This window comes from Phyllobates terribilis, unplaced genomic scaffold, assembly GCF_046119375.1.
Source record: "Phyllobates terribilis strain yellow unplaced genomic scaffold, ASM4611937v1 Scaffold_7__3_contigs__length_470593459, whole genome shotgun sequence".
Lineage (NCBI taxonomy): Eukaryota > Metazoa > Chordata > Amphibia > Anura > Dendrobatidae > Phyllobates > Phyllobates terribilis.
The window spans coordinates 256,086,110-256,110,629 of NW_027362767.1; the positions used below are offsets into that span (position 1 = coordinate 256,086,110).

The following is a 24,520-nucleotide window of genomic DNA, read 5'->3' on the forward strand; positions in this document are numbered from 1 at the left end:
AGGGTATGAGATATATTTTTGTCTTTTGTCTTTTGTAGGTTTTGTTTCTTTTTTGCTAGTGTGAACATGCTCCTATTTCTTGCATGTCTACCATCTTAGACCTCAGTTCACATTGCCTGGTTTTTTGTCTTGTTTGCATTCTGTGCAATTTAAGGGTGTGGCATCCCCTTTGTTGAGCTGACTGGTATATATGTAGCTTACCACAGGCCTGGGTGGTCTGGAGTTGGGACCCGGTCCTATTTGTCTACCCTTTTATATGCATTACTTCAACTTTGATATACAGTAAGGTTTTTAATATAGGCAGTATAGGTACCGTCCCAATTTAGGGTCACCTTGCCGCTGGTGGGACGGCTTGTATACTTTTTTTGATCAAAAATAGTTCACTAAGTACCCTATATTTATTATGCAACTTTGCTTTACATTTATATATAATGATGGTAGGGTATGAGATATATTTTTGTCTTTTGTAGGTTTTGTTTCATAGTCATCCATGTAGTATAATGCACAGCCCATAGTCATCCGTGTAGTATAATGCACAGCCCATAGTCATCCATGTAGTATAATGCACAGCCCATAGTCATCCATGTAGTATAATGCACAGCCCATAGTCATCCATGTAGTATAATGCACAGCCCATAGTCATCCATGTAGTATAATACACAGCCCATAGTCATCCATGTAGTAGTGCGTCCACTCTGTACTCACTGATTTAAAACAAAAAATAGTCACCTTCCCTCTGCTCCCTCCACTTTTGAAGCTGGCAGCTGATGACTTCAGCGCGCAAGTGACGGGAGCGCATGACGTCACTGACATGTGCCCCCAATCATGTGCACGCCGACATCAGCTGCTGGCCTCTGTTTGGCTGGCAGCATGTATTGCTGAGCACGGACCCGAGGGGTTTCTGCGCTGCAATACACTTCAACTGAATATGCGTCTGAGGATACACATCCAGCTGAAGTATTTGCTGGCGTCAGTGGGCCCTTCACTCGCTGGGCTCGGTTTCGGTGGCGGCCTTAGTAGTTACGTCCTGATTAGACCAGTCTCCTTTCTTTCTGGAACTAGCGCACCAATCTACAGGCAGTATCTGGTATTGCAGCTCAGCTGCATTGAATTGAATTGGGCAGAGCTGTAGCACCCCATACAGAGGTGGCCCTGTTTTTTTTAAAACTGGTCCTTTGTGGGTGGCAGTAAATGTAAAATACAGATGGTTGATTAAGGTGTAGGAGTCATTTTTATTTTGTTATTATTTTTAATGAGCGCAAAGTATCATGGTGCCAAATTTCTTTTCATAAAAGAGTGAAGGTAAAATGTCCACAGACATAAAGATATACAATTGTCCGAGGGTAAATAAAGTGAGATCTATACTGAGTCGATGGGATCTATTGGCTTTTAAAATGTTTACATGTAATCTCTTTTGCCGTATTGATACAGAACGAGGGAGATTACGCCATTTAGGCCTCTAAGAAAGCAGGGTGGCAACCCCTGTACTGGCTACAATTGTGGCTACATTGGTTGTCACCCATTTATCAGGAAAAACTTCATTAGAACTCTGCAGAAAAGGATGAGGACTACATGAGTACTGAGCACCTTTCTATTACTCAGCGGGTCTGATTTTCATCTCTGATCTCTTGTAGGAGTAATTATAACCTTTTCCCGAGTACCAATTAACTCCATCAGCAAAGGATTCGTGTTTCCCGAGAAGGTAGAGCCCATTGAGGTTGGATTGGTGGCACTGGTTATACCACCAGGCTCCCTTGTACAAGTCCACACAACTTCTGCTATCAGCGTCATTGTCTTGGTCCAGAGTGGAGAACTTCATCCCATTCTGGTAGGACAGAGAATCTCCTGGACCGAGATACAAAATATTATAGCGACATCCATCACTTGTCTACCACATGGCCATCATTACACCATTGCTCCTTACCTGCATCACCACTGACAAAGCCTTCAACCACCAACTTGTATTTCTCTGACTCTCCCATCACCTTAAAGGACTTGTATTTAGCAAAAGAATTGGATCTATCGAAGTCCTGCAGATCAACTCGCAGCTCCCATGTACCTGTGAGAAAAGCAAAAACAATGAATTCCTAAAAGCTTAAAAAATGAACGTATTAGACTTAATGATAAAGCGGTATGCAGATAATAAGCACCTCTTAAAGTGCTCATCCCACTAAATACAATTATTATTTATACACAGAATAAGTGATTAATGTGAGATCTCGGGAGAATCTGAAAATCTCCTGTGTGAATGAAATGGTAGCGAGCATGAGTGACCATCCAGTCATTTCTATAGAACTTTACTGTTTCTATGATCCATAGAAGTCACTGTTGTGGTGGTCTCACATGCTCACTACCGTTCCTTTCACCCAGGGGACTTTGGAGCCCAGTCTCAGATTGATGGCAGTCACAATGTTCGGAAAGAATTTAAGTGAATGGAGGCTAAGGGTAGGTCATCAATATCTTTATCCTGGACAACCACCTTAGATAAGGTCTGCCAAGTTCTTCTAGAATAAATTGTATTATACATGCATCTAGTTATACTTTAAAATGGTTTTCTAATTATAATATTAAAGAGGACAAGTAGTATGGGTCACAATGATAGGAGTTCGGAAGTTGCACCCTATTAATCTCTAGAGTAAGGACCCAGATTTGCCAATAATGGGCCACTCTTGCTTGGCATCTCCATTGCTACTCCCCAGCATTAGTCATAGGAAGACCTGATGATCATTTACCTGATGAAGTTATCTTGTGAATATTTTCATTCCCCAGCCAGAACTCAGATTGATGGCTGCCAAATCCCATCTTGTAAGACTTCCAATCACGTAGAAAGTCAACTGAGCCATCATAACGCCTCTGGAAGACCTACCAAGAAACAAATGCTGAAACCTTGACCTGATCCTTGTATTTTACATTATTGAGGGCATGACATTGCACCTTGACCTATTTAATTTCCAAGCTTTCTTGATTGATACCCAATAATGCATGATAAGAGTAGACGTACAATCCAGCCGCCCCCGTCAGTGTGCATATCACATAGAACTCTTAGAGGTTGGTTTCCATCCAGGTATATAATGTACCAGTCACTGAGGGTGAAACCTTTCTCCAGCAGAGATTTACAGTCCCGTGCAGCTGTAATACACAAGAATAAGTAACAAGTAGGAGAAGTGGAAGCCTAGCATAATACAACAAATCTCAGTTCCGTTTGGGGATTGGTTTGGAAGTAGACACATGGATGATCTGGTTGAATCTTAAACTTCTTAAAACTTCACCATCTCATCTCCATGTCTACATCGGTTTCAGCTTTAGTAATCCTCAGGTACTGGTCCAACCAGATCCTCCACTGTCATCATTCTCCTCTACTATCAGCTCATTAAAAGAAAACTCCACTCTTTCCCTGCACAATATTAAGGCTCTGTTTTCCCTTCAATCTCTGTCACCGTATGGTTTCTATATTACAGCAGCTTGTGGTGGTTATCACCGTGCCATATTTTTCACCTCGCCAGGATGCATATTTTCTGAATATTAGAGGGTTTTTTTCTTGAAGACAAACCCTCTTTTAAATATAGCCATAAGTGCCAGCTTAATTTATAACTAAAGCCATGATGCTGCGCCCATACGACTTATCATAAAGGTGCCATTGACTTACAGTGAGAATGGAAAGTATTTAGACCCCTTTCAATTTTTCACTCTTTGTTTCATTGCAGCCATTTGGTAAATTCTAAAAAGTTCATTTTTTTCTCATTAAAGTACACTCTGCACCCCATCTTGACTGAAAAATAACAGAAATGTAGAAATTTTTGCAAATTTATTGAAAAAGAAAAACTGAAATATCACATGGTCATAAGTATTCAGACCCTTTGCTCAGATACTCATATTTAAGTCACATGCTGTCCATTTCCTTGTGATCCTCCTTGAGATGGTTCTACTCCTTCATTGGAGTCCAGCTGTGTTTAATTAAACTGACAGGACTTGATTTGGAAAGGCACACACCTGTCTATATAAGACCTCACAGCTCACAGTGCATGTCAGACCAAATGAGAATCATGAGCTCAAAGGAACTGCCCAAGGAGCTCAGAGACAGAATTGTGACAAGGCACAGATCTGGCCAAGGTTACAAAAGAATTTCTGCATTACTTAAGGTTCCTAAGAGCACAGTGGCCTCCATAATCCTTAAATGGAAGAAGTTTGGGACCACCAGAAGTCTTCCTAGACCTGGCCATCCAGCCAAACTGAGAAATCGTAGAAGAAGAGCCTTGGTGAGAGAGGTAAAGAAGAACCCCAAGATCACTGTGTCTGATCTCCAGAGATTCACTAGGGAGATGGGAGAAAGTTCCACAAAGTCAACTATCACTTCAGCCCTCCACCAGTCGGGCCTTTATGACAGAGCAGCCCAACGGAAGCCTCTCCTCAGTGCAAGACATATGAAAGCCTGCATAGACTTTGCTCAAAAACACATGAAGGACTTCCAGACTATGAGAAATAAGATTCTCTGGTATGATGAGACGAAGATAGAACTTTTTGGTGATAATTCTAAGCGGTATGTGTGTAGAAAACCAGGCACTGCTCATCACCTGTCCAATACAATCCCAACAGTGAAACATGGTGGTGGCAGTATTATGCTATGGGTGTGTTTATCAGCTGCAGGGTTCAGCTGCAGACTGGTTGCAATTGAAGGAAACATGAATGCGGCCAAGTACAGAGATATCCTGGATGAAAACCTCTTCCAGAGTGCTCTGGACCTCAGACTTGGCCGAAGGTTCACCTTCCAACAAGACAATGACCCTAAGCACACAGCTAAAATAACAAAGGAGTGGCTTCAGAACAACTCTGTGACCATTCTTGACTGGCCCAGCCAGAGCCCTGACCTAAACCCAATTGAGCATCTCTGGAGAGACCTGAAAATGGCTGTCCACCAACGTTCACCATCCAACCTGACGGAATTGGAGAGGATCTGCAAGGAAGAATGGCAGAGGATCCCCAAATCCAGGTGTGAAAAACTTGTTGCATCATTCACAAGAAGACTCATGGCTGTACTAGCTCAAAAGGCTGCTTCTACTCAGTACTGAGCAAAGGGTCTGAATACTTATAACCATGTGATATTTCAGTTTTTATTTTTTAATAAATTTGCAAAAATTTCTACATTCCTTTTTTTTTCAGTCAAGATGGGGTGCAGAGTGTACTTTAATGAGAAAAAATTAACTTTTTAGAATTTACCAAATGGCTGCAATGAAACAAAGAGTGAAAAATGTAAAGGGGTCTGAATAATTTCCGTACCCACTGTATAATATTCTGTCAGTTGTTCAATAGTGATGAAATTGTGACAGAACTATTAATAAAGGCTCACAATACAGATCTGAACGGAGCCTAATATACCCACCATTCTGCTAGAGATAGTTCTGGCTGATGGTGCGAGGTCCCAGGCTGGAGATGTCGCCATATTAGGTCCACATGCCCTACATGCTTCCATGACACAACTCTTATAATTAATTGCCCCCGGATGAGTACTTCATAATAATGTTTTAATTATAAGAAAATAAATCAAAAGATTATAACTGTAAAATATGCCTTATGTAACTTTTATTCTGCAGTCATAAAGTCCAAACTGCAGTTCTAAATAACTTCCCTCATTGTTAATTTTCTCACTGTCTGCCCTACAGTCTCTCAGTGTTTCATGTCTGGTCTTACTGTTTTTTGTCTTTGACCTGCTCCCTCAAGCGTCATCTAACTAGGATCCATTTGCTTATCGGTGTAAAGAGAGATGCCAGAAGGACTCTCACTCACCATGTAAAGCTTCTAGAGAGCCAGGATCTCCCTTATCTCCTGCATACAAGAGGACAAATAATATGTTAGAAGTTTCTGATAGTTCAATATGAGTTCAACATCATACACAAAGTTCAAAGAAACTGAGTATAATGAAACTTTGATGAGTCTATGTGAGACTTTACCTTTTAGACCTTGAAGCCCTGGAGCACCTGGTTCTCCTGCATTAAAATAGAAGTTACAAATTATCTTTGCAAAGAACAATGAAACATTGCATACATTGTAACACAAAATATCATTGGTCTTATATTTCTTAAGGGAGATTGAAAAAGCGGCATTTTAGTAAGTACCTTATAGCTTTCTACAATCAATGTACCAAAATCTATTCCAAAATCTTGATTTTGTATAAAAAGGAGTATTAATACCTTTCTTCCTGCCATGACAATATGCTTTGGAAATGATTACATTGACACTGCGTACATCTGATGAACATTAGTGATGGGCGAGCACTAAAATGCTCAGGTGCTCGTTGTTCGAGACGAGAAAATTGGAATACTCGAGTGCTCGGTCTGAGTAACGAGCCCAATGTAACTCTATGGAAAACTCGAGCATTTTTCCGGCGCCTCCATCCTCTCCCCAAGAGGTCTGCAGAGGGCTTAAAAATTGCCTAAATCGGTGGGAACAGTGCTCAAATGACATGGGAACAGCATGGGGAAGACCCCTGGAAGTATCTCTGACTCCCAGGTCTCTGCCTAAAACTGTGGTCATCAGACGTGATCCTATATTACCGCAGTAATACAGACATTTTTGGCAACGTGACAAATATTAAACTCCATTTAAAATGGGCAAGGTGTGTGGCAAGGGACGGGGAAGTGTATGTTATGGTGATGGTGATTGTGCACACAGAGGACGAGGGAGTGGGAAAGATGAAACTGCGCCTGCTGAGGGAACACAACAAACACCCACATCATGTCGAACTACCTTCCTGTCCCAATTTGTAGGGGGCCGCAGAACACCACTATTGAAGCCAGAGCAGTGTGAAAAGGTTGTTGATTGGATAGCAGATAATGCTTCCAGTCAATTTGCCACCACCACCACCCTGTCTTCCACAAAGTCAAGTCTCAGTAGCCGTGAGTCTAGACCACATTATTATTATTATTACTTTAGCGCCATTTATTCCATGGCGCTTTACATGTGAAAAAGAGGTATACATCACAAAAACAATTACAATAATCTTGAACAAAAATGTGACAGCGACTGGTACAGGAGAGGAGAGGACCCTGCCTGCAAGGACTCACAGTCTACAAGGGATGGGTGAGGATACAGTAGGTGAGGATAGAGCTGGTCGTGCAGCGGTATGGTGGAGCGGTGATTACTGCAGGTTGTAGGCTTGTCGGAAGAGGTGAGTCTTCAGGTGCCTTTTGAAGGTTTCAACAGTAGGCGAGAGTCAGAAATGTTGGGGTAGAGAGTACCAGAGAAGGGGATATGCACGGGAGATATCTTGTATGCGATTGTGGGAAAAGGAGATAAGAGGGGAGTAGAGAAGGAGATCTTGTGAGGATCGCCGGTTGTGTGCAAGTAAGTACCGGGAGACTAGGTCACAGATGTATGGAGGAGACAGGTTGTGGATGGCTTTATATGCCAAGGTTAGGGTTTTGAACTGAAGTCTCTGGGCAATGGGGAGCCAGTGAAGGGATTGACAGAGAGGAGAGGCCGGGGAATAGCGGGGGGGACAGGTGGATTAGTCAGGCAACAGAGTTTAGGATAGATTGGAGGAATGCGAGAGTGTTAGAGGGGAGGCCACAGAGCAAGAGGTTGCAGTCGTCGAGACGGGAGATGATTAGGGCGTGCACTAGTGTTTTTGTAGATTCGTGGTTGAGAAATGTGCGGATTCGGGAGATTTTTTTTACTTGGAGTCGGCATCTTCTTCACCCTGATCCTCCTTCCTCCCACCATTCTGAGTGCACTGGGGCAACTGATCACACACTTGGACACTCCAAAGAACTGTTTTGTTCATCTTTCCATTTATAGATTCAGGCTTCTCGCTCGGTCCACTTGGAAGTGGAAAGAGCTTGGATATGTGGTTTGAAGGAGAGATTAGAGTCCAGGGTTACCCCAAGAGCTGTTCACTTTTTCATCGCGGCCGGCCAGCTTCAAGGAGGGCAACAGAAGATAGCATGTAGCGATTTGAGCAGCCATGGTCACCCGAAGGTCGATGAAGTCACTGACCCAACCTGGCAAGAGGACATGCAGAGCGAGGACAGCAGCACACAGGGGGAGTGAGGCTTAGCACCACAACAGGCAGGAACAAACAGTGTGGTGGCCACAGACACAATGTGTTAGAACCCTCCTGTTAGTTTTTGCTATCTTGTGTTTTGCGGTCACGTGACCAGCTGCCTATATATTCCAGCTCCGCCCTTCTGGCTTTGCTGGACTTCAGTGTTTTTTGCTTGTCTCTCTAGCCAGGTGCTTCGGTGCCTATCTCTGTCTAGTTTGCTTGGTCCTCTGGGACCTCTAGTACTTTTTGTCAGTTTGTCTTTTTGCTCTGCAACAACTTCTGTTTGTCCCAGTCCTTAGTTCTTTTAGGGACCCCTCCCTTTATTCTATAGGTCTCTGTTCAGACTAGCCGAGGACGAAGGCGGGTCTGTTCACAAGGAACAGGCTGCCCGCTACATCGTAGGGATTCAGCTTAGTCTTACTGTAGGGACAGCTTTTCCCATTCTTTCCTTAGTTTATGTTGCAGATCATAACACAATGAACTGCTCCCCTGAACACTAACACGACAGAAGTTGCCAGTACAACCGTTATGTCTTCCTGAGTTTGGTTCTTTTTTAAAGACTGTTTAGATAACCCCAAAAAGGCCATTTGCAACATCTACCAGGCCAGCATCTGCAAGAGCACCAAAACTACCAACCTGACCACCACCAGAATGCTCAGGCACATGATAGCAAAGCACCTGACTAGCTGGGCCGAAAGCCAAGGTCCAGAAAGAGTGTCTGCAGGTGACACCACTGGCTCTTCCGCTGTTGTGCGTGCACGCCAATCCCCTGTCCATGGCGCATGCGAAGATGCCTCCCGCCCTGCACCTGTCATTACAGACTTGCAACTACACCGCCTGCAGAATTATTAGGCAAATGGGTATTTTGATCACTTTGATACTTTTATGCATGTTGTCCTACTCCAAGCTGCATAGGCTTGAGAGCCAACTACCAATTAAGTAAATCTGGTGATGTGCATCTCTGTAATGAGGAGGGGTGTTGACTAATGACATCAACACCCTATATAAGGTGTGCTTAATTATTAACTTCCTTTCCTTTGGCAAACTGGGTCAGAAGAGAGATTTGATGGCTCTGAAAAGTCCAAAATTGTGAGATGTCTTGCAGAGGGATGCAACAGTCTTGAAATTTCCAAACTTTTGAAGCGTGATCACCGAACAATCAAGCGTTTCATGGCAAATAGCCAACAGGGTCACAAGAAGCGTGTTGGCCAAAAAAGGCGCAAAATAACTGCCCATGAATTGAGGAAAATCAAACATGAAGCTGCCAAGATGCCATTCGCCACCAGTTTTGCCATATTTCAGAGCTGCAACGTTACTGGAGTATCAAAAAGCCCAAGGTGTGCGATACTCAGGGACATGGCCAAGGTAAGGAAGGCTGAAAAATTACTACCTTTGAACAAGAAACATAAGATAAAATGTCAAGAATGGGCCAAGAAATATCTTAAGACTGATTTTTCAAAAGTTTTATGGACTGATGAAATGAGCGTGACTCTTGATGGGCCAGATGGATGGGCTAGAAGCTGGATCAATAAAGGGCAGAGAGCTCCACTCCGACTCATACGCCACCAAGGTGGAGGTGGGGTACTGGTATGGGCTGGTATCATCAAAGATGAACTTGTGGGACCTTTTCGGGTTGAGGATGGAGTGAAGCTCAACTCCCAGACCTACTGCCAGTTTCTGGAAGACAACTTCTTCAAGCAGTGGTACAGGAAGAAGTCGGTATCGTTCAAGAAAAACCTGATTTTCATGCAGGACAATGCTCCATCACATGCATCCAACTGCTCCACAGTGTGGCTGGCCAGTAAAGGTCTAAAAGAAGAAAAAATAATGACATGGCCCCCTTGTTCACCTGATCTGAACCCCATAGAGAACCTGTGGTCCATTATAAAATGTGAGATCTACAGGGAGGGAAAACAGTACACCTCTCGGAACAGTGCATGGGAGGCTGTGGTGACTGCTGCACGCAATGTTGATCGAAAATAGATCAAGCAACTGACAGAATCTATGGATGGAAGGCTGTTGAGTGTCATCATAAAGATAGGTGGCTATATTGATCACAAATTTTTTTGGTTTTTGTTTTTGCATGTCAGAAATTTTTATTTCTAAATTTTGTGCACTGATATTGGTTTACCTGGTGAAAACAAACAAGTGAGATGGGATTATATTTGGTTTTTCTTAAGTTGCCTAATAATTCTGCACAGTAATAGTTACCTGCACAAACAGATATCCTCCTAAGATAGCCAAATCTAAAAAAAAAAAACACTCCAACTTCCAAAAATGATAAGCTTGGATATTTGAGTCTTTTCGGTTGATTGAGAACATAGTTGTTGATCAATAATAAAAATAATCCTCTAAAATACAACTTGCCTAATAATTCTGCACACAGTGTATCACCGTCCACGTCCTTGTCCCCTCGCAGCGTTCAGTTGTCCCTACCCCAGTCCTTGGAATGCAAGTGTAGCACCCTGAGGGCTCAGCTGCTACAGGGGTATTGCACCTCAGACCAGAGGTGTGATATTCCACTCCCGGGTAAGGATGGAGTGTGGACCAGGACTCGTTTAGCTGCATGCACCACACACACCCCATTTCCGAGGGACAGCTCAACGGTGCTCCCACAGAAGTGCAGGCACGACAGCTTCTGTTCCTGGCTGGAGTTGGGAGGGGGGTGGAATACCCAGTGGTGTAGGAGCAGATAGGGGTGGGTCTCTGGGCATACGCAGGAGCCCATTGGTTGCAAGTCACCTGGGCTCGGGTGTCAGAAGGAGGTATAAAAGGTGGGCACCATCTTAGAACAGGGTTGAGTTCAGTTCAGTTCAGTGGAGACAGTCTGAGGAGAAGACAGGAAGCAGAGCCCCTGCATGGGCTCTGCTCTGCAGGCAGGCCTTGTCAGGAGGCTGGAGCCTGAGAGAGAGAGAGAGAGAGAGAGAGAAGAAGGAACAGAAAGGAAAGTAGGAAAGGAACTGGAACAGAGGAGAAAGGAAGCAAGGAACACAGAGAAAGGCCCAGAGACACGAGGACAGAAGGAACCCCGTATGCCCAGAGGAGATACAGGGTGAAGGGTTGGCAGAACAGGGTACCGGAACCCAAATTGGTGGAGGCAACAGATTCCTCAGCCAAAGACCGGAGGTTGTTACCACATCTTGGTGCGACCCCTCACTACATCCACCAGAAAGGCATACCGTATAGGGTCAGGGAAACCGGAGAGAGGTTTCGCCAACAGAAGGCCCGAGGAAGCTGGACAAAGGTGGGTCACTGGTGGGGACGGCCAGAGAAAGGAAAGAGAAGGGAGCTCTGAACCACACTCCGGAATTGCCTGGGAGTTGACCGAGTCCCTCACCTGGTGGACGCAGCATGACTCGGGCGGCCCTAACTGCGCACAAGTGACCTGATAAAGAACTGTGAGTAAAGCATTGAAAACTGCAACTGCACGTCTCTGTGGTTCCTCGCCGCACCAGCACCATCAGTACTGGGACACTCACACCATCACAACCATCATCCACATTAGCTGACCTGAGGCAATACTTCTCCCGTGGGGAGTCATCCCATACTCAGCTGCGCAAACAACATCAGCCTCAGCGGTCTGCAGCGCAGCGGCGGTCCCCACTGACCGCAATCCACGGGTGGCGTAGTCGGACACTTATTACAATACAAATAGACTGCCACTGGTTTGACCACCCTGGGCACGGACCGGGTCACCGCCACACGGAGACTACAACCCCCAGCATCCTACAACAGGCCCGGTTCCGGGTTCCCCTGCACAGCACAGGCCCAGGGGGCGCGTCACAAGCGCAAGTATGCAGCCAACCCCTCACCCACCCACAGGCCGCAATACTAAACTGCCACATTTCTGGACTGCTGCTTGTACTTGGAATGTTGCCTTTTAGGCTCGTGGAGGCTGAAGCTGTCTACAACCTTATGTTGGCAGCGGCCGGGTGTCCATACTCAGTCCCCAGCTGCCACTATTTCTCCCGGTGTCGTCTCCACCTTCCACAAGCACTGGTCCCAGAACATTACCCGTACCCTCCTCAGTGCACTTAGCGGGAAGGACCCCCTAAACACATGGACAAGTGAATGTGGCCAGAGACGGTACATCTAACTGATGCATCATTGGGTTAATATTGTGGAATCCAGGACCCAGTGGGACCCTGTGACAGAATACATCCTCCCGACACAGTGAATTGCGGGTCCTGGGTCAATCAAGCTTGAACACATAAATGTTCACAAGTTAGACAGCAACTGTGGTCGGTCTCATAGACAACGAACAAATTATTCATGAGCCCATCCATCTTCTTAGCTTTCTGTTATTTGGAATGCAAGCCCAAGTATGCAGCCAACCACCCACCCACCCACTTACCGGCCGCAATAGTAAACTGCCACATTTCTGGACTGCTAGCTTGCACTTGAAATGTTGCTTTTTAGGCTTGTGAAGATGGAAGCTTTCCACAACCTCATGGCGGCGGCGGTGGCGTGTCCATACTCGGTCCCCAGCCACCACTATTTCTCCCGGTGTCGTCTCCACCTTCCACAGGCACGGGTCCCAGAACATGACCCATGCCCTCCCCAGTACACTTAGTGGGAAGGACCGCCTAACCACAAACACGTGGACAAGTGAATGTGGCCAGGGACAGTACATCTCACTGATGCATCTCTGGGTTAATATTGTGGAATCTGGGACCCAGTGAGACCCTGGGACGGAACACATCCTCCCGACGCATAGGATTGCGGGCCTTGGGACAATCAAGCTTGAAGACAGCAATTTTCACAAGGTAGACAGCAGCTGTGGTCGGTCTCCTAGACAACGAGCAAATTATTCATGATGAGGCCATCCATCTCCTTATCTTTGTGTTACTTGGAATGCAAGTGTGACGCCTCTTACTCGAAAAGCCCTTTATTTTACCCTGGGAGATGGGGGACTCGGAGTCGGGTCCTGTGATGGAGAGATGGGGTGCAGCCGTGGCCCGGACCCGACCCGTGCTCAGGGCCGTCACATTAAAAGGATGGTGTGGGCTTATCCGGGTTGAGTGGCTGATTTACGACTACGCCACCTGTGGCACCTGGTGAAGGCCACCAGCGCCGCCGCAGTCCGCTGTGGCATGGTGTTATGGCGGCCAAAGTTATTACTACTCCCCACAGGCGGAGCGAGGCCTCAGGGCAGAGGGACAGGATGGAGGGGGTAGTAGTAGAGGAGAACGGATGCCGCGTCATGCAGTGTAGCGCAGAATAAACAGTCCGGAGGCCATAGGGGTGAACTTCCAAGGCTTTACTCACTTCAGAGATGCCAGAAGGAAGGCGACTCTCTGCTCCCCGCGGAGTCCTGCGGTCACCAGAGACGGAGGTCCGACAACCTCCGAGTAAGTCCAGCGTTCAGTCGGGACCCTACACCAGAGTGTTCCTGAACTACAGACCGAATCCTTTCCTGTCTGTGTGTGTGCGAATAGGCCGGGTCTCCCTCTGAGCTCCTCTCAGAACAAGGGCACGGGTGGCAGCTCCGCTCCGTCCGATACCCGGGGGGATCCTCAGGGCCTACCGGGTTTTCCCGACCAGGACATGGAGTAGCAAGGTCGGGTGTCGGGGGCCGGTACCCCTCTTGCAGCCGGACTCCCACTGAATATATCAGGTTGGCGAGGACAGGTGGCTTACACCGCTCCGTCTGCATCCTGCCTGGGATCCATTTGCTATGGAACCACACTCTTAAACTCCTGGCCTTCTTGGTCCTGGTCCTTGACCGGGTCGAGACATTCCTTGTCTACAACCTACCCCTCGTCCCAAGGCCGGTGTACGAGGGCCGTGTCTCCATCCGATGCGGGCCCACACAGGATCCGCGTTAGGGTGGGAGATCACAGTCCACTCAGCAATTGACAGCATAGAGACAGTCAAAGAGCGATTGAAGGCAGTCAAAGAACCAAGACCAAAGATGGCTTTTTTATTAAATATGAAATTTAAAGTGTAACTAACTTGTAGGTCCTCCACCCTCACCCACTAACTGGTTCCCCTCACTCTTGGTTCCCCAGGTTCCCTGTAACCAGGAGGGCAGCACCTTGTGCATTCTAGCCCCCTCTGGTGGAGAAATGTGGTGTTGGATGCAAAGGTTGGGTCACGACTATCACACTGTTCTTACCTCAGAGGAGGAACACTACACTCCATTAAAGAAGTGCAGCATCCCTGTGGCGGTCGAACCCTCAGGGGCGCCACATTAGTGCAAGTATGCAGCCAACATGCATAAGCACTTCCAATCCTCAGTAAAAAAAGCAGCAATAGAGTGTCTGGGAACCTTCACACAAACTTTTCTTAGCCAGGGCTGCTTCTCGGAGAGAGTTTTATTTCACCACAGCCATATTTTTTTATCTCAGATGAAAGGACTGGCATACAGGGAAACCGTATCTTCTCCAGCTGTCATTTCTCCGTCACCAGGTTCCGGCCATTGTCACACAGGACCATGCCTGGCTGTATGTTCAGCGGTGAGAGCCACAGATCAGGCTGCTGTGTTACAGCTTTCAACAACTCTGCAGCGGTGGGTGGTTTGTCACCTAAGCATTAAGCATGTTATCTTCAGCACAGCCTGTTGCTGCTTGGTCAAGGCAGTGCTGCAGTGCTTTCAACTTGTGACTGATGTGGTTATTTCGGAGATGGAGGCCGAACAGGAGGAGGAGGTGCAGGAGCTGAACAATGTGATTACATTGAGGTAACATTGGCGAGTCTGGTTTTTATACTAAAGAAAGATCCTACTGTGTTTTTATTTATTTATTTGTTTATTTTTTTATGTCTCTTCAAATGTGTATTGGAGTGCATCCTAATTTTTGGCAGCCCTTGAAATTGCTGTATATGCAATAACAGTATAGGAGACACACTCCTTAATAACGGGAAGGACAATTCAAATAGATTCTATATTCTTGAATATTAACTGCCTTATCTGAAATTCATTTATGGGTGAGGTATCACAGTATGGATAGCATATTACACCGATCCAGCCAGGTATTATTGCTTTATTCTGCGTGCTGTCCCCAAAAAATTAAAATCTATTCTATTCCCTATCGATAACGCTGTTAGATGCATTTACAATAGAGATAGGTGCTGCTAGATGGTATCATCAGCTCCAAATAATCACATCTGAGCATAGAAAAAAGTTTCTCTATTTCCACAATATAGAAATGTGAATAAAATTAAAAAATCTGGCTGTATTCTGCGAACAAGCAAATAGAGCAGTAAAATGGTGTACATTGACACACTGCTACAAACTGTAAATGGAGGATAATATTTTCCACATTCACTACAAATGGCTGGATTTGTACTACAGTTATATGTGATACGTCTGATGGACACCCAAGAATAGCAGCGCTGTAGTTTACTATTCTTCACAGCGACCACGGGTGAATAGCTTCACTGACACACTGCTACAAACTCTAAATGGAGGACAGAAATGGCCGATTTGTACCACAGTTATATGTGATACATCTGACGGACATCCACGATTTTAAATAGCGGCCCTGTAGTTTCCTATTTGTCACAGCGACCACATGTGAATAGCTTCACTGACACACTGCTACAAACTGTGAATGGAGGACAGAAATGGCTGGATTTGTACCATAGTTATATGTGATACGTCTGACGGTCATCCACGGTTTTAAATAGCGGCCCTGCAGTTTTCTATTTGTCACAGCGACCACATGTGAACAGCTTCACTGACACTGCTACAAACTGTAAATGGAGGACAGAAATGGCTGGATTTGTACCGCAGTTATATGTGATACGTCTGACGGTCATCCACGGTTTTAAATAGTGGCCCTGTAGTTTCCTGTTATTGCCAGCGACACGTGTGAATAGCTTCACTGACACACTGCTGCAAACTCTAAATGAAGGACAATATTTTCCACGTTCACTACAAATTTTTGGATTTTTATCACTGTAATATGGGACCACGTCTAATGATGGAAAAGATCTGTCTGTATTCTGCAGTGCTAACAAGCAAATGGAGCAGTAAAATGGTGTACTCTGGATTGCTTTTTAAGCAAATAATCAGGATTAAGATAAAAAAAATTAGCCCTGGCACCTGATATCTGGGGCTATGTCTACGGATATCAGTAACAGCAGCAGACAGAATGTGCAATGGACTCTCTTGTGCTGTATACACTGCCACAAACCCTGCCTGCCTAACTCCTGCTATCATCTTCACCATTAAATATATTCAGCTGGATTAGTCCTCAGAAGGACTGTTAGTTCAGATGGATATATATCTTGCTGTAGAATACCTGCATTCAACTATTACATCGCCAATTCTGTCCCTAGCTCAGCAACATCTCTCCCTACTCTGCCTGTTTCCGGGATAGACTGTGATGAGCATAGTGGTGCCAGGTCTTATATAGACCTGAGGATCCTGTGCGGCCAGCCAATCACTGTAATGCCCACAACACAGAGGCGAACCTACCGCCGGTGCAGCCGATGCAACTGCACCGGGGCCAGGCGGGGCAGGGGTGTTCTTGCCAGGCGGCTGATAATAAGGGCAATCTGGCCTTCTTCTCGGAGCCCCAGGCTCCAGGGGACCCATGGCCAGATTGCCCTCATCATATGCAGTGAGCATGGTGCGATCCCTGCTGCTCCTCTTCTGACAGGATGAAAATGGCAGCGGAGCTGCAGGGATCCATCCTCACCTCTCCTTCCTGGCTGCCCAACGCTTCCTTCCTGACACAGGTCTGCGCTGCTTGATGAAGTCATCATGCAGTGCGGGCCTGTATGTCAGGGAGAAAGTTACTAGAGATGAGGAGGATGCTGCAGGGGAGCGAGCTAAGTTGTGTTTTTTATTTTTTTAACTGAAGCTGGGGAGAGGAACAGGGGAATGAATGGGGGCTGGGAAGAGCAATGAGAGGAGTCTGGGGAGAGCAATGAGAGGAGGCTGGGGAGAGCAATGAGAGGAGGCTGGAGAGAGCAAAGCAATGAGAGAAGGCTGGAGAGAGCAATGAGAGGAGGCTGGGGAGAGCAATGAGAGGAGGCTGGGGAGAGCAATGAGAGGAGGCTTGGGAGTGCAATGCTGGGGCTGGGGAGAGCAATGAGAGGAGGCTGGGAAGAGCAATGAGAGGAGGTTGGGGAGAGCAATGAGAGGAGGCTGGAGAGAGCAAAGCAATGAGAGGAGGCTGGAGAGAGCAATGAGAGGAGGCTGGGGAGAGCAATGAGAGGAGGCTTGGGAGTGCAATGCTGGGGCCGGGGAGAGCAATGAGAGGAGGCTGGGGAGAGCAATGAGAGGAGGCTGGGGAGAGCAATGAGAGGAGGCTGGGGAGAGCAATGAGGGGAGGGTGGGGAGAGCAATGAGAGGAGGCTGGGGAGAGCAATGAGGGGAGGGTGGGGAGAGCAATGAGAGGAGGCTGGGGAGAGCAATGAGGGGAGGCTGGGGGTCTTTATGTAGGGGAGACAGGGCAAAAACTTAGGACAAGGATGAATCATCATCATCAGAAATAAAAGTAAAAAGAATAGATCTACCTGTAGCCAAGCATTTTTGTTCCCCTGATCACAGCATAAAATACATGAAATTACTGGTATTAAAAGGTAATGTCAAATCTCAAAGAGAAAGAAGAATCTCAGATTATAAACTGATGATGACCTTTGACACTTTCAAAGCAGGAATGAATGTGTCGCATGGATTTATGTCATTCTACATCAACTAAGGAATGTGCCACTCAGACTTGTGAGGCCATCATAACACTGGACCTAGTCACAGGACAATAAAACCTTCACACTACTTATCTATTAACTGCTAAAATATTTATAGCCAGAACTGTTTATCTCTTCCATAATAACTCTGCTTTCCATCACCTGTCTTATCTATTGCATTATTTTTGTGTCTTATTGTGTATAAATATGTGACTCTTCAGATTTTGTGTTATACTAGCCTGATGAAGAGACCTGCGTAGTCTAGAAAGCTTGCAATTTGTTACCATCTTTTCAGTTAGCCATTAAAAGGTATCAACCACTGAGGACTCTCAAATCTAAATATAGATCCATTCATACATCCATGAAAATCACAGATCTGAGAATGAGATCTGTGAGGGTCATAGAATGTCCTGTTCTGATCCCATTTTGAGGATCAGCATAGGACATGCTCAATGCATCTGTCAAAGCGGCCACACACCGACACTGCACACAGATACAGGAATGTAGCCTTATTATGTATAGCATAGTCCCTTAGTATATAGTGTACTCACTTATTATGTATAGCGCCGTCCTTAGCTAAATAGTTTCCTCTTTTATTATGTATAACACCCTCCCTTATTACGTACCATCCTCTTTAGTTATATATGGCTCTTATTATATAGCTTCCTCTGCTGTTATGTACAGTGCTGTCCCTTACATAGCATATTCTTGTTATTTTTGTTATTGACAGCGCCCTCTTTGATTACATTGTCTTCTCTTATTAGATATAAAATGACGGCTGATGGAGGAGCCGGTGACCAGAAGACCAGTCCATCAGCTCCTCCATTAGAAAAGAAGCTTTCCCATGCTCCACCAGCTGTCATTGCATTATATATCTAACAAGAGAGGACAGTATGTAGTAAAAACAGGGTGCTATATTATCCGATATGTAAGAGACGGTACTGTACATAACAAGAGGGGGCACTGTGTAATAAGGGACGGCAATATACATAATAAAGGAGGCTATGTAAGAGGTATATATGTGTGTGTGGCTATATATACTGTACATCTGTAGCTTTGTCGCCATAAAAGGTGGGGGGTCCAGACACATTTCTTGCACAGGGGCACCAAGCAGTCAGTGTCCGCCCCTGCCACAACCAACATGGCTACGGCATTACAGTGCGTGGCAAGCAGTCTCCAAACATGCTGGGCAGGGACCCGAGTTCCCTCCCGAGCAACCCGGAAATACTTGCCGAGTGCCGAGCATGTCGAGAACAGTGATGCTCGACCGAGTACCGAGCAGTGGCGAGCAGGCTCGCTCATCACTAATGGACATTATCAAGAGAAGCTGATCAGATACTGTAACATCTAGAGAAGTTGTAGTTACAACCTAGAGAAGCGTCACTACAAGCAACAAAAGGGGCATCAGTGAATATAACATAGACCAGATTTAGTAGCTACCACTTAAAAAGGCTTCAGTCATGGGTTAAACAGCTAAGGAATTAAAAAAGTAGAAACTAATTATTAAAAGAATGAGGGGTCCAAAGGAACATATTAAAAGAAGCACGGGGAGATACACAGTTTCGTAAAATGCACAAGACAATCTATGGTTTTCATTTATCACCAACTCCAATTAAACTTGACAGGATCACATATTGTATGACATGTTAGGCCTATAAGACCTTTTTGCTTCATGACTTACAGAGTTGAGGTATTTTTTTAACTGTGTTTTATGCTAATCTGAATATCAATGTAAAAGTACAGGTTGTACATTGCGTACACCTTAATGCTAATTTGAAGTTGATAGTCCATCCAGCAGTAAAGACACTGACCTCTCTCTCCTGGAAATCCACGTTTTCCTATATCTCCTTGGGCACCGGGGGCCCCAGGACACCCTCGAAGAATAGTTAACTGCTCTGCGCCACCTTTAAATTGCAAAAAACACATTAGTCATAACAAATTGGTTTGTGTTGGCTCCATATATTACTGTAAATATGAACAGTATTGCTGATCCAAGATTCAACAGATTCTGTATTCCCTTCCTGTATTTGTAAAATATGTGCTTGTACAGTGAGTGCAAAAAGTATACACACCCCTGTTAAAATGCTAGGGTTTTGGCATGCAAAAAAAAACATAACAAGAAGGATCATTTCAGAACTTTTTCCACCCCTAATGTTGCCCATAATTTGTACAATCCAATTGAAAAATAAACTGAAATCTTTTCAGGTGGAAAAATAAAAAAGTAAAATAATGTGATTGCATAAATATGCACACCCTTAAACTAATACTTTGTTGAAGTTCCATTTGAATTTCTGACAGTATTTAGTCTTTTTGGGTCGGAGTCTATCAGCATGGCAGATCTAAGTTGGCCAATCTTTGTCCACTTTTCCTTGGATTAGCTCCACATCTGTCAGATTGTGAGGGCATCTCCTGTGTACAGCCCTCTCTCCAGGTCACTCATAGATTTTCCTCTGGATTTGGGTCTGGGCTCTGGCTGGACTATTCCAAAACTTTGATCTTTTTTCTGGTGAAGCCATGCTTTTTGCACACTTTGATGTAGGTTTTGGCAAAACATTGCTGGGCTTGGATGTTATTTTGTAAGAAAAGGCTTCCGTCTTGCCATTCTGCCCCACAGGCCAGAACAACTGTGAAGAATACTGAAGATTTTTGTCACAATCAGCACATAACCAATGCTTGCCAGAAATTCCTGCAGCTCCTTTAATGTTGCTATCGGCCTCTTGCAGCCTCCTGAACCTATATTCTTTTTGTCTTTTCAGCAATTTTTGAGGGACATTCAGCTCTAGGTAATAATACTGTTGTGCCAAATTTAAGCCACCTCTTGATGATGTCTTCAAAGTGTTTCCTGATAAATCTAATGCCTTGGAAATTAATTTTTACCCCTCTCCTGACTGATAACTTTCAACAAAGAGATACCTTTGCTTTGTTGTAAGCTGTTAATTAACCATGACTTTTGCTGTAAAATGCAACTAAGAAAATGTCAGGAAAATCCTACTAAAACAGCAAAACTTTAATCAAAATCTCTGTAATTGATGGCAGCTCTGTACTGACTACTATGTAACATAGGTGTAAATGTGATTGGCTAATTCTGAACACAACCATATCCCAAATTATAAGCAGGTGCTCACATGTATGCAACCACACTATTTTAGCTTTGTTCTTTTTACTTTGCCCTCAAAATGATTTTAGTTTGTCTCTCAGTGGATTTGTACAGATTATGGGCAAAATTAAAGGTTGGAAAAGTTTTGAAATGATTCTTCTTGTGTGGACTTTCGATATATATAATATATATACAGTACAGACCAAAAGTTTGGACACACCTTCTCATTTAAAGATTTTTCTGTATTTTCATGACTATGAAAATTGTACATTCACACTGAAGGCATCAAAACTATGAATTAACACATGTGGAATTATATACTTAACAAAAAAGTGTGAAACAACTGAAAATATGTCTTATATTCTAGGTTCTTCAAAGTAGCCACCTTTTGCTTTGATGACTGCTTTGCACACTCTTGGCATTCTCTTGATGAGCTTCAATAGGTAGTCACCGGAAATGGTTTTCACTTCACAGGTGTGCCCTGTCAGGTTTAATAAGTGGGATTTCTTGCCTTATAAATGAGGTTGGGACCATCAGTTGTGTTGTGCAGAAGTCTGGTGGATACACAGCTGATAGTCCTACTGAATAGACTGTTAGAATTTGTATTATGGCAAGAAAAAAGCAGCTAAGTAAAGAAAAACGAGTGGCCATCATTACTTTAAGAAATTAAGGTCAGTCAGTGTGAAAAATTGGGAAAACTTTGAAAGTGTCCCCAAGTGCAGTTGCAAAAACCATCAAGTGCTACTAAGAAACTGGCTCACATGAGGACCGCCCCAGGAAAGGAAGACCAAGAGTCACCTCTGCTTCTGAGGATAAGTTTATCCGAGTCACCAGCCTCAGAAATTGCAGGTTAACAGCAGCTCAGATTAGAGACCAGGTCAATGCCACACAGAGTTCTAGCAGCAGACACATCTCTACAACAACTATTAAGAGGAGACTTTGTGCAGCAGGCCTTCATGGTAAAATAGCTGCTAGGAAACCACTGCTAAGGACAGGCAACAAGCAGAAGAGACTTGTTTGGGCTAAAGAACACAAGGAATGGACATTAGACCAGTGGAAATCTGTGCTTTGGTCTAATGAGTCCAAATTTGAGATCTTTGGTTCCAACCACCGTGTCTTTGTGCGACGCAGAAAAGGTGAACTGATGGACTCTACATGCCTGGTTCCCACCGTGAAGCATGGAGGAGGAGGTGTGATGGTGTGGGGGTGCTTTGCTGGTGACACTGTTGGGGATTTATTCAAAATTGAAGGCATACTGAACCAGCATGGCTACCACAGCATCTTGCAGCGGCATGCTATTCCATCCGGTTTGCGTTTAGTTGGACCATCATTTATTTTTCAACAGGACAATGACCCCAAATACACCTCCAGGCTGTGTAAAGCCCCCGTCACACTAAGCGAGATCGCTAGCGAGATTGCTGCTGAGTCACAAGTTTTGTGACGCAACAGTGATCTTAGCAGCGATCTCGTTACGTTTGACATGTAGCAGTGACCAGGCCCCTGCTGTGAGATCGCTGGTCGTGTCGAAATGGCGTGGACCATTTTTTGATCGTTGAGGTCCCGCTGGGTAGCATGCATCGGTGTGTTTGACACCTTACCAACGACCTCGTTGGTGACTGAGAACTGAGACACATAGGCGTGCATTTGCGTTGCATCATTATACAGGTCGCTACGGGTCGCCGTATCATTGCTGCGTCATTGGGAAGATCTGACTGTTTGACATCTCACCTGCGACCACATAGCGACGCAGCAACGATCCCTGCCAGGTCGTATAGTTGTCGGGATCGCTGTAGCATCGGTAAGTGTGACGGTACCTTAAGGGCTATTTGACCAAGAAGGAGAGTGATGGGGTGCTACGCCAGATGACCTGGCCTCCACAGTCACCAGACCTGAACCCAATCAAGATGGTTTGGGGTGAGCTGGACCGCAGAGTGAAGGCAAAAGGGCCAACAAGTGCTAAGCATCTCTGGGAACTCCTTCAAGATTGTTGGAAGACCATTTCCAGTGACTACCTCTTGAAGCTCATCAAGAGAATGCCAAGTGTGTGCAAAGCAGTCATCAAAGCAAAAGGTGGCTACTTTGAAGAACCTAGAATATAAGACATATTTTCAGTTGTTTCACACTTTTTTGTTAAGTATATAATTCCACATGTGTTAATTCATAGTTTTGATGCCTTCAGTGTGAATGTACAATTTTCATAGTCATGAAAATACAGAAAAATCTTTAAATGAGAAGGTGTGTCCAAACTTTTGGTCTGTACTGTATATATATATATATATATATATATATATATATATATATATATATATATATATATATATATGAAAATAGATTTTCCATTAAAAACATGCATTAACCTTGAAAATCTCTGTAATAAACACTGAGTAATATCCAACACATATAACATTTTCTGGTCTCTTAACCCTCTAACAGTAACTTACCTGGACATGTGTCTTCAGTATTACTGAGAGTGATGACCAGAAAAAGGAACACACACGTTGAGGAGAACATCTCAGCTCCAATGGTGAAATTTCCACTTGGTTCGAATGTGGACTTTAATAGAACAAGCTTCCTATTTATGTGCTGATGATGAGGTCTTATATGAATAATTTCTTATCTTGTAATCTTATATAATTGCCCTCCAAAAACGGACTCATCATCTGGCAATTGAAAGAAAAATGTCTCTTTCCTGGTGTGTACTATGAAAACAAAGATATCTCTTGCCCAGGGTGAAATTTCATGAAAGCAGCAACTGGGATCTTAAATCAACACAAAGAAATGTCCCAAACAGGAATGAAGCAATGAAAATATAATTTGATATTCAGCACTGATCACATCAAGTGTTGGCAGATGCCTCACCAAAACCCTCTACTCATTATTCATACATTATTATTATTTTCTTCCCCGTTTTCACTTACTTTAAGTGGCGGGTTTATTTTTATGTTGATAATTTAAAACTACAGTGTGATGGCCATCATAAATTCCAGTGAAGAACAGTCTTCTAGATGACAAAGAAGTGGGATATACTGAAGTATTGTACAAAATTGTTAAAAAAAAAAAGAAAAAAAAGATCTGGGCTAAATCAGGGGTGCTTTTCTTAAAGAGGTGGATTTCTGGAGGTGTTTCACTATAACCGTCTCAGAGGTGAGGATCTTGATCTTGAGCTACTCAACTAGTGTGTCAGATCTAGGCATCTAGGGTACACCAAGGGTGCACATGCGATATGTGAATGGCAGCCCATGAATGGCCATGGGATCCTTGGAGACAAAACTGAGTACAGGTTGTCTCATAAAGATTGCTATTGTATGTTGAGAACCTGTCATGAAAAGGAACTATGAAACGTGTCCTCCAGAATGGGTTTTCCAGATCGACATAAACTATTTATCTGGTCCTCCAGAATGAGAGTCTATCTTTATGTAAATTGGAAGATATTCTCCAGCGATGAAGGAATAAAATTTCCAAAAACTTTTATTTCGATCCAATTAAAATATAGACGTAGAAACCAGCAACCATCAAGTGTCCAATTTAAGATTGACGAGTTTCGACTGCTTGAGTCTTAGTCATGATCTATTGTGGCAGGTTAGAAACATAATACATATAGTTGGACAACTCCACCCTGTGCTGAGTTACCAATTAGATCTAAAACCTGATCCATTACAAGTGAAAAAACATTGTAACAGCACATCAGCCAAATAAGTGAAAAAGATGCACTGGGAAACTGAAGTGGAAACATAGAAAATCTCCAA

The 24,520-nt window shown here is 44.4% G+C and overlaps 1 protein-coding gene across 1 annotated transcript; it reads right to left on the reverse strand.

Annotated features, from left to right (window-relative positions):
- Positions 1 to 1,229: 1,229 nt before the first annotated feature.
- Positions 1,230 to 23,502, reverse strand: LOC141153122 (ficolin-2-like). The gene is made up of 8 exons (XM_073637805.1): positions 23,216 to 23,502; positions 19,489 to 19,581; positions 5,946 to 5,981; positions 5,782 to 5,820; positions 3,002 to 3,129; positions 2,733 to 2,862; positions 1,925 to 2,059; positions 1,230 to 1,845 (listed from the first exon to the last, which is right to left on the reverse strand). The coding sequence occupies exons 1-8, from the start codon at positions 23,283 to 23,285 to the stop codon at positions 1,595 to 1,597; spliced, it is 882 nt and encodes a 293-aa protein (XP_073493906.1). The 5' UTR covers positions 23,286 to 23,502; the 3' UTR covers positions 1,230 to 1,594.
- Positions 23,503 to 24,520: the final 1,018 nt, after the last annotated feature.

Bases quoted from the DNA above. Each gene is read 5' to 3' on its own strand.
- LOC141153122 (XM_073637805.1), bottom strand. From the start codon at position 23,285: ATGTTCTCCTCAACGTGTGTGTTCCTTTTTCTGGTCATCACTCTCAGT. The intron at 5,982-19,488 runs GTCAGTGTCTTT...ATTTTAATGCAG, and splicing joins TGGATTTCCAGGAGAGAGAG to GAGAACCAGGTGCTCCAGGG. The intron at 2,863-3,001 runs GTACGTCTACTC...GTTTCTTGGTAG, and splicing joins CTGACGGGGGCGGCTGGATT to GTCTTCCAGAGGCGTTATGA.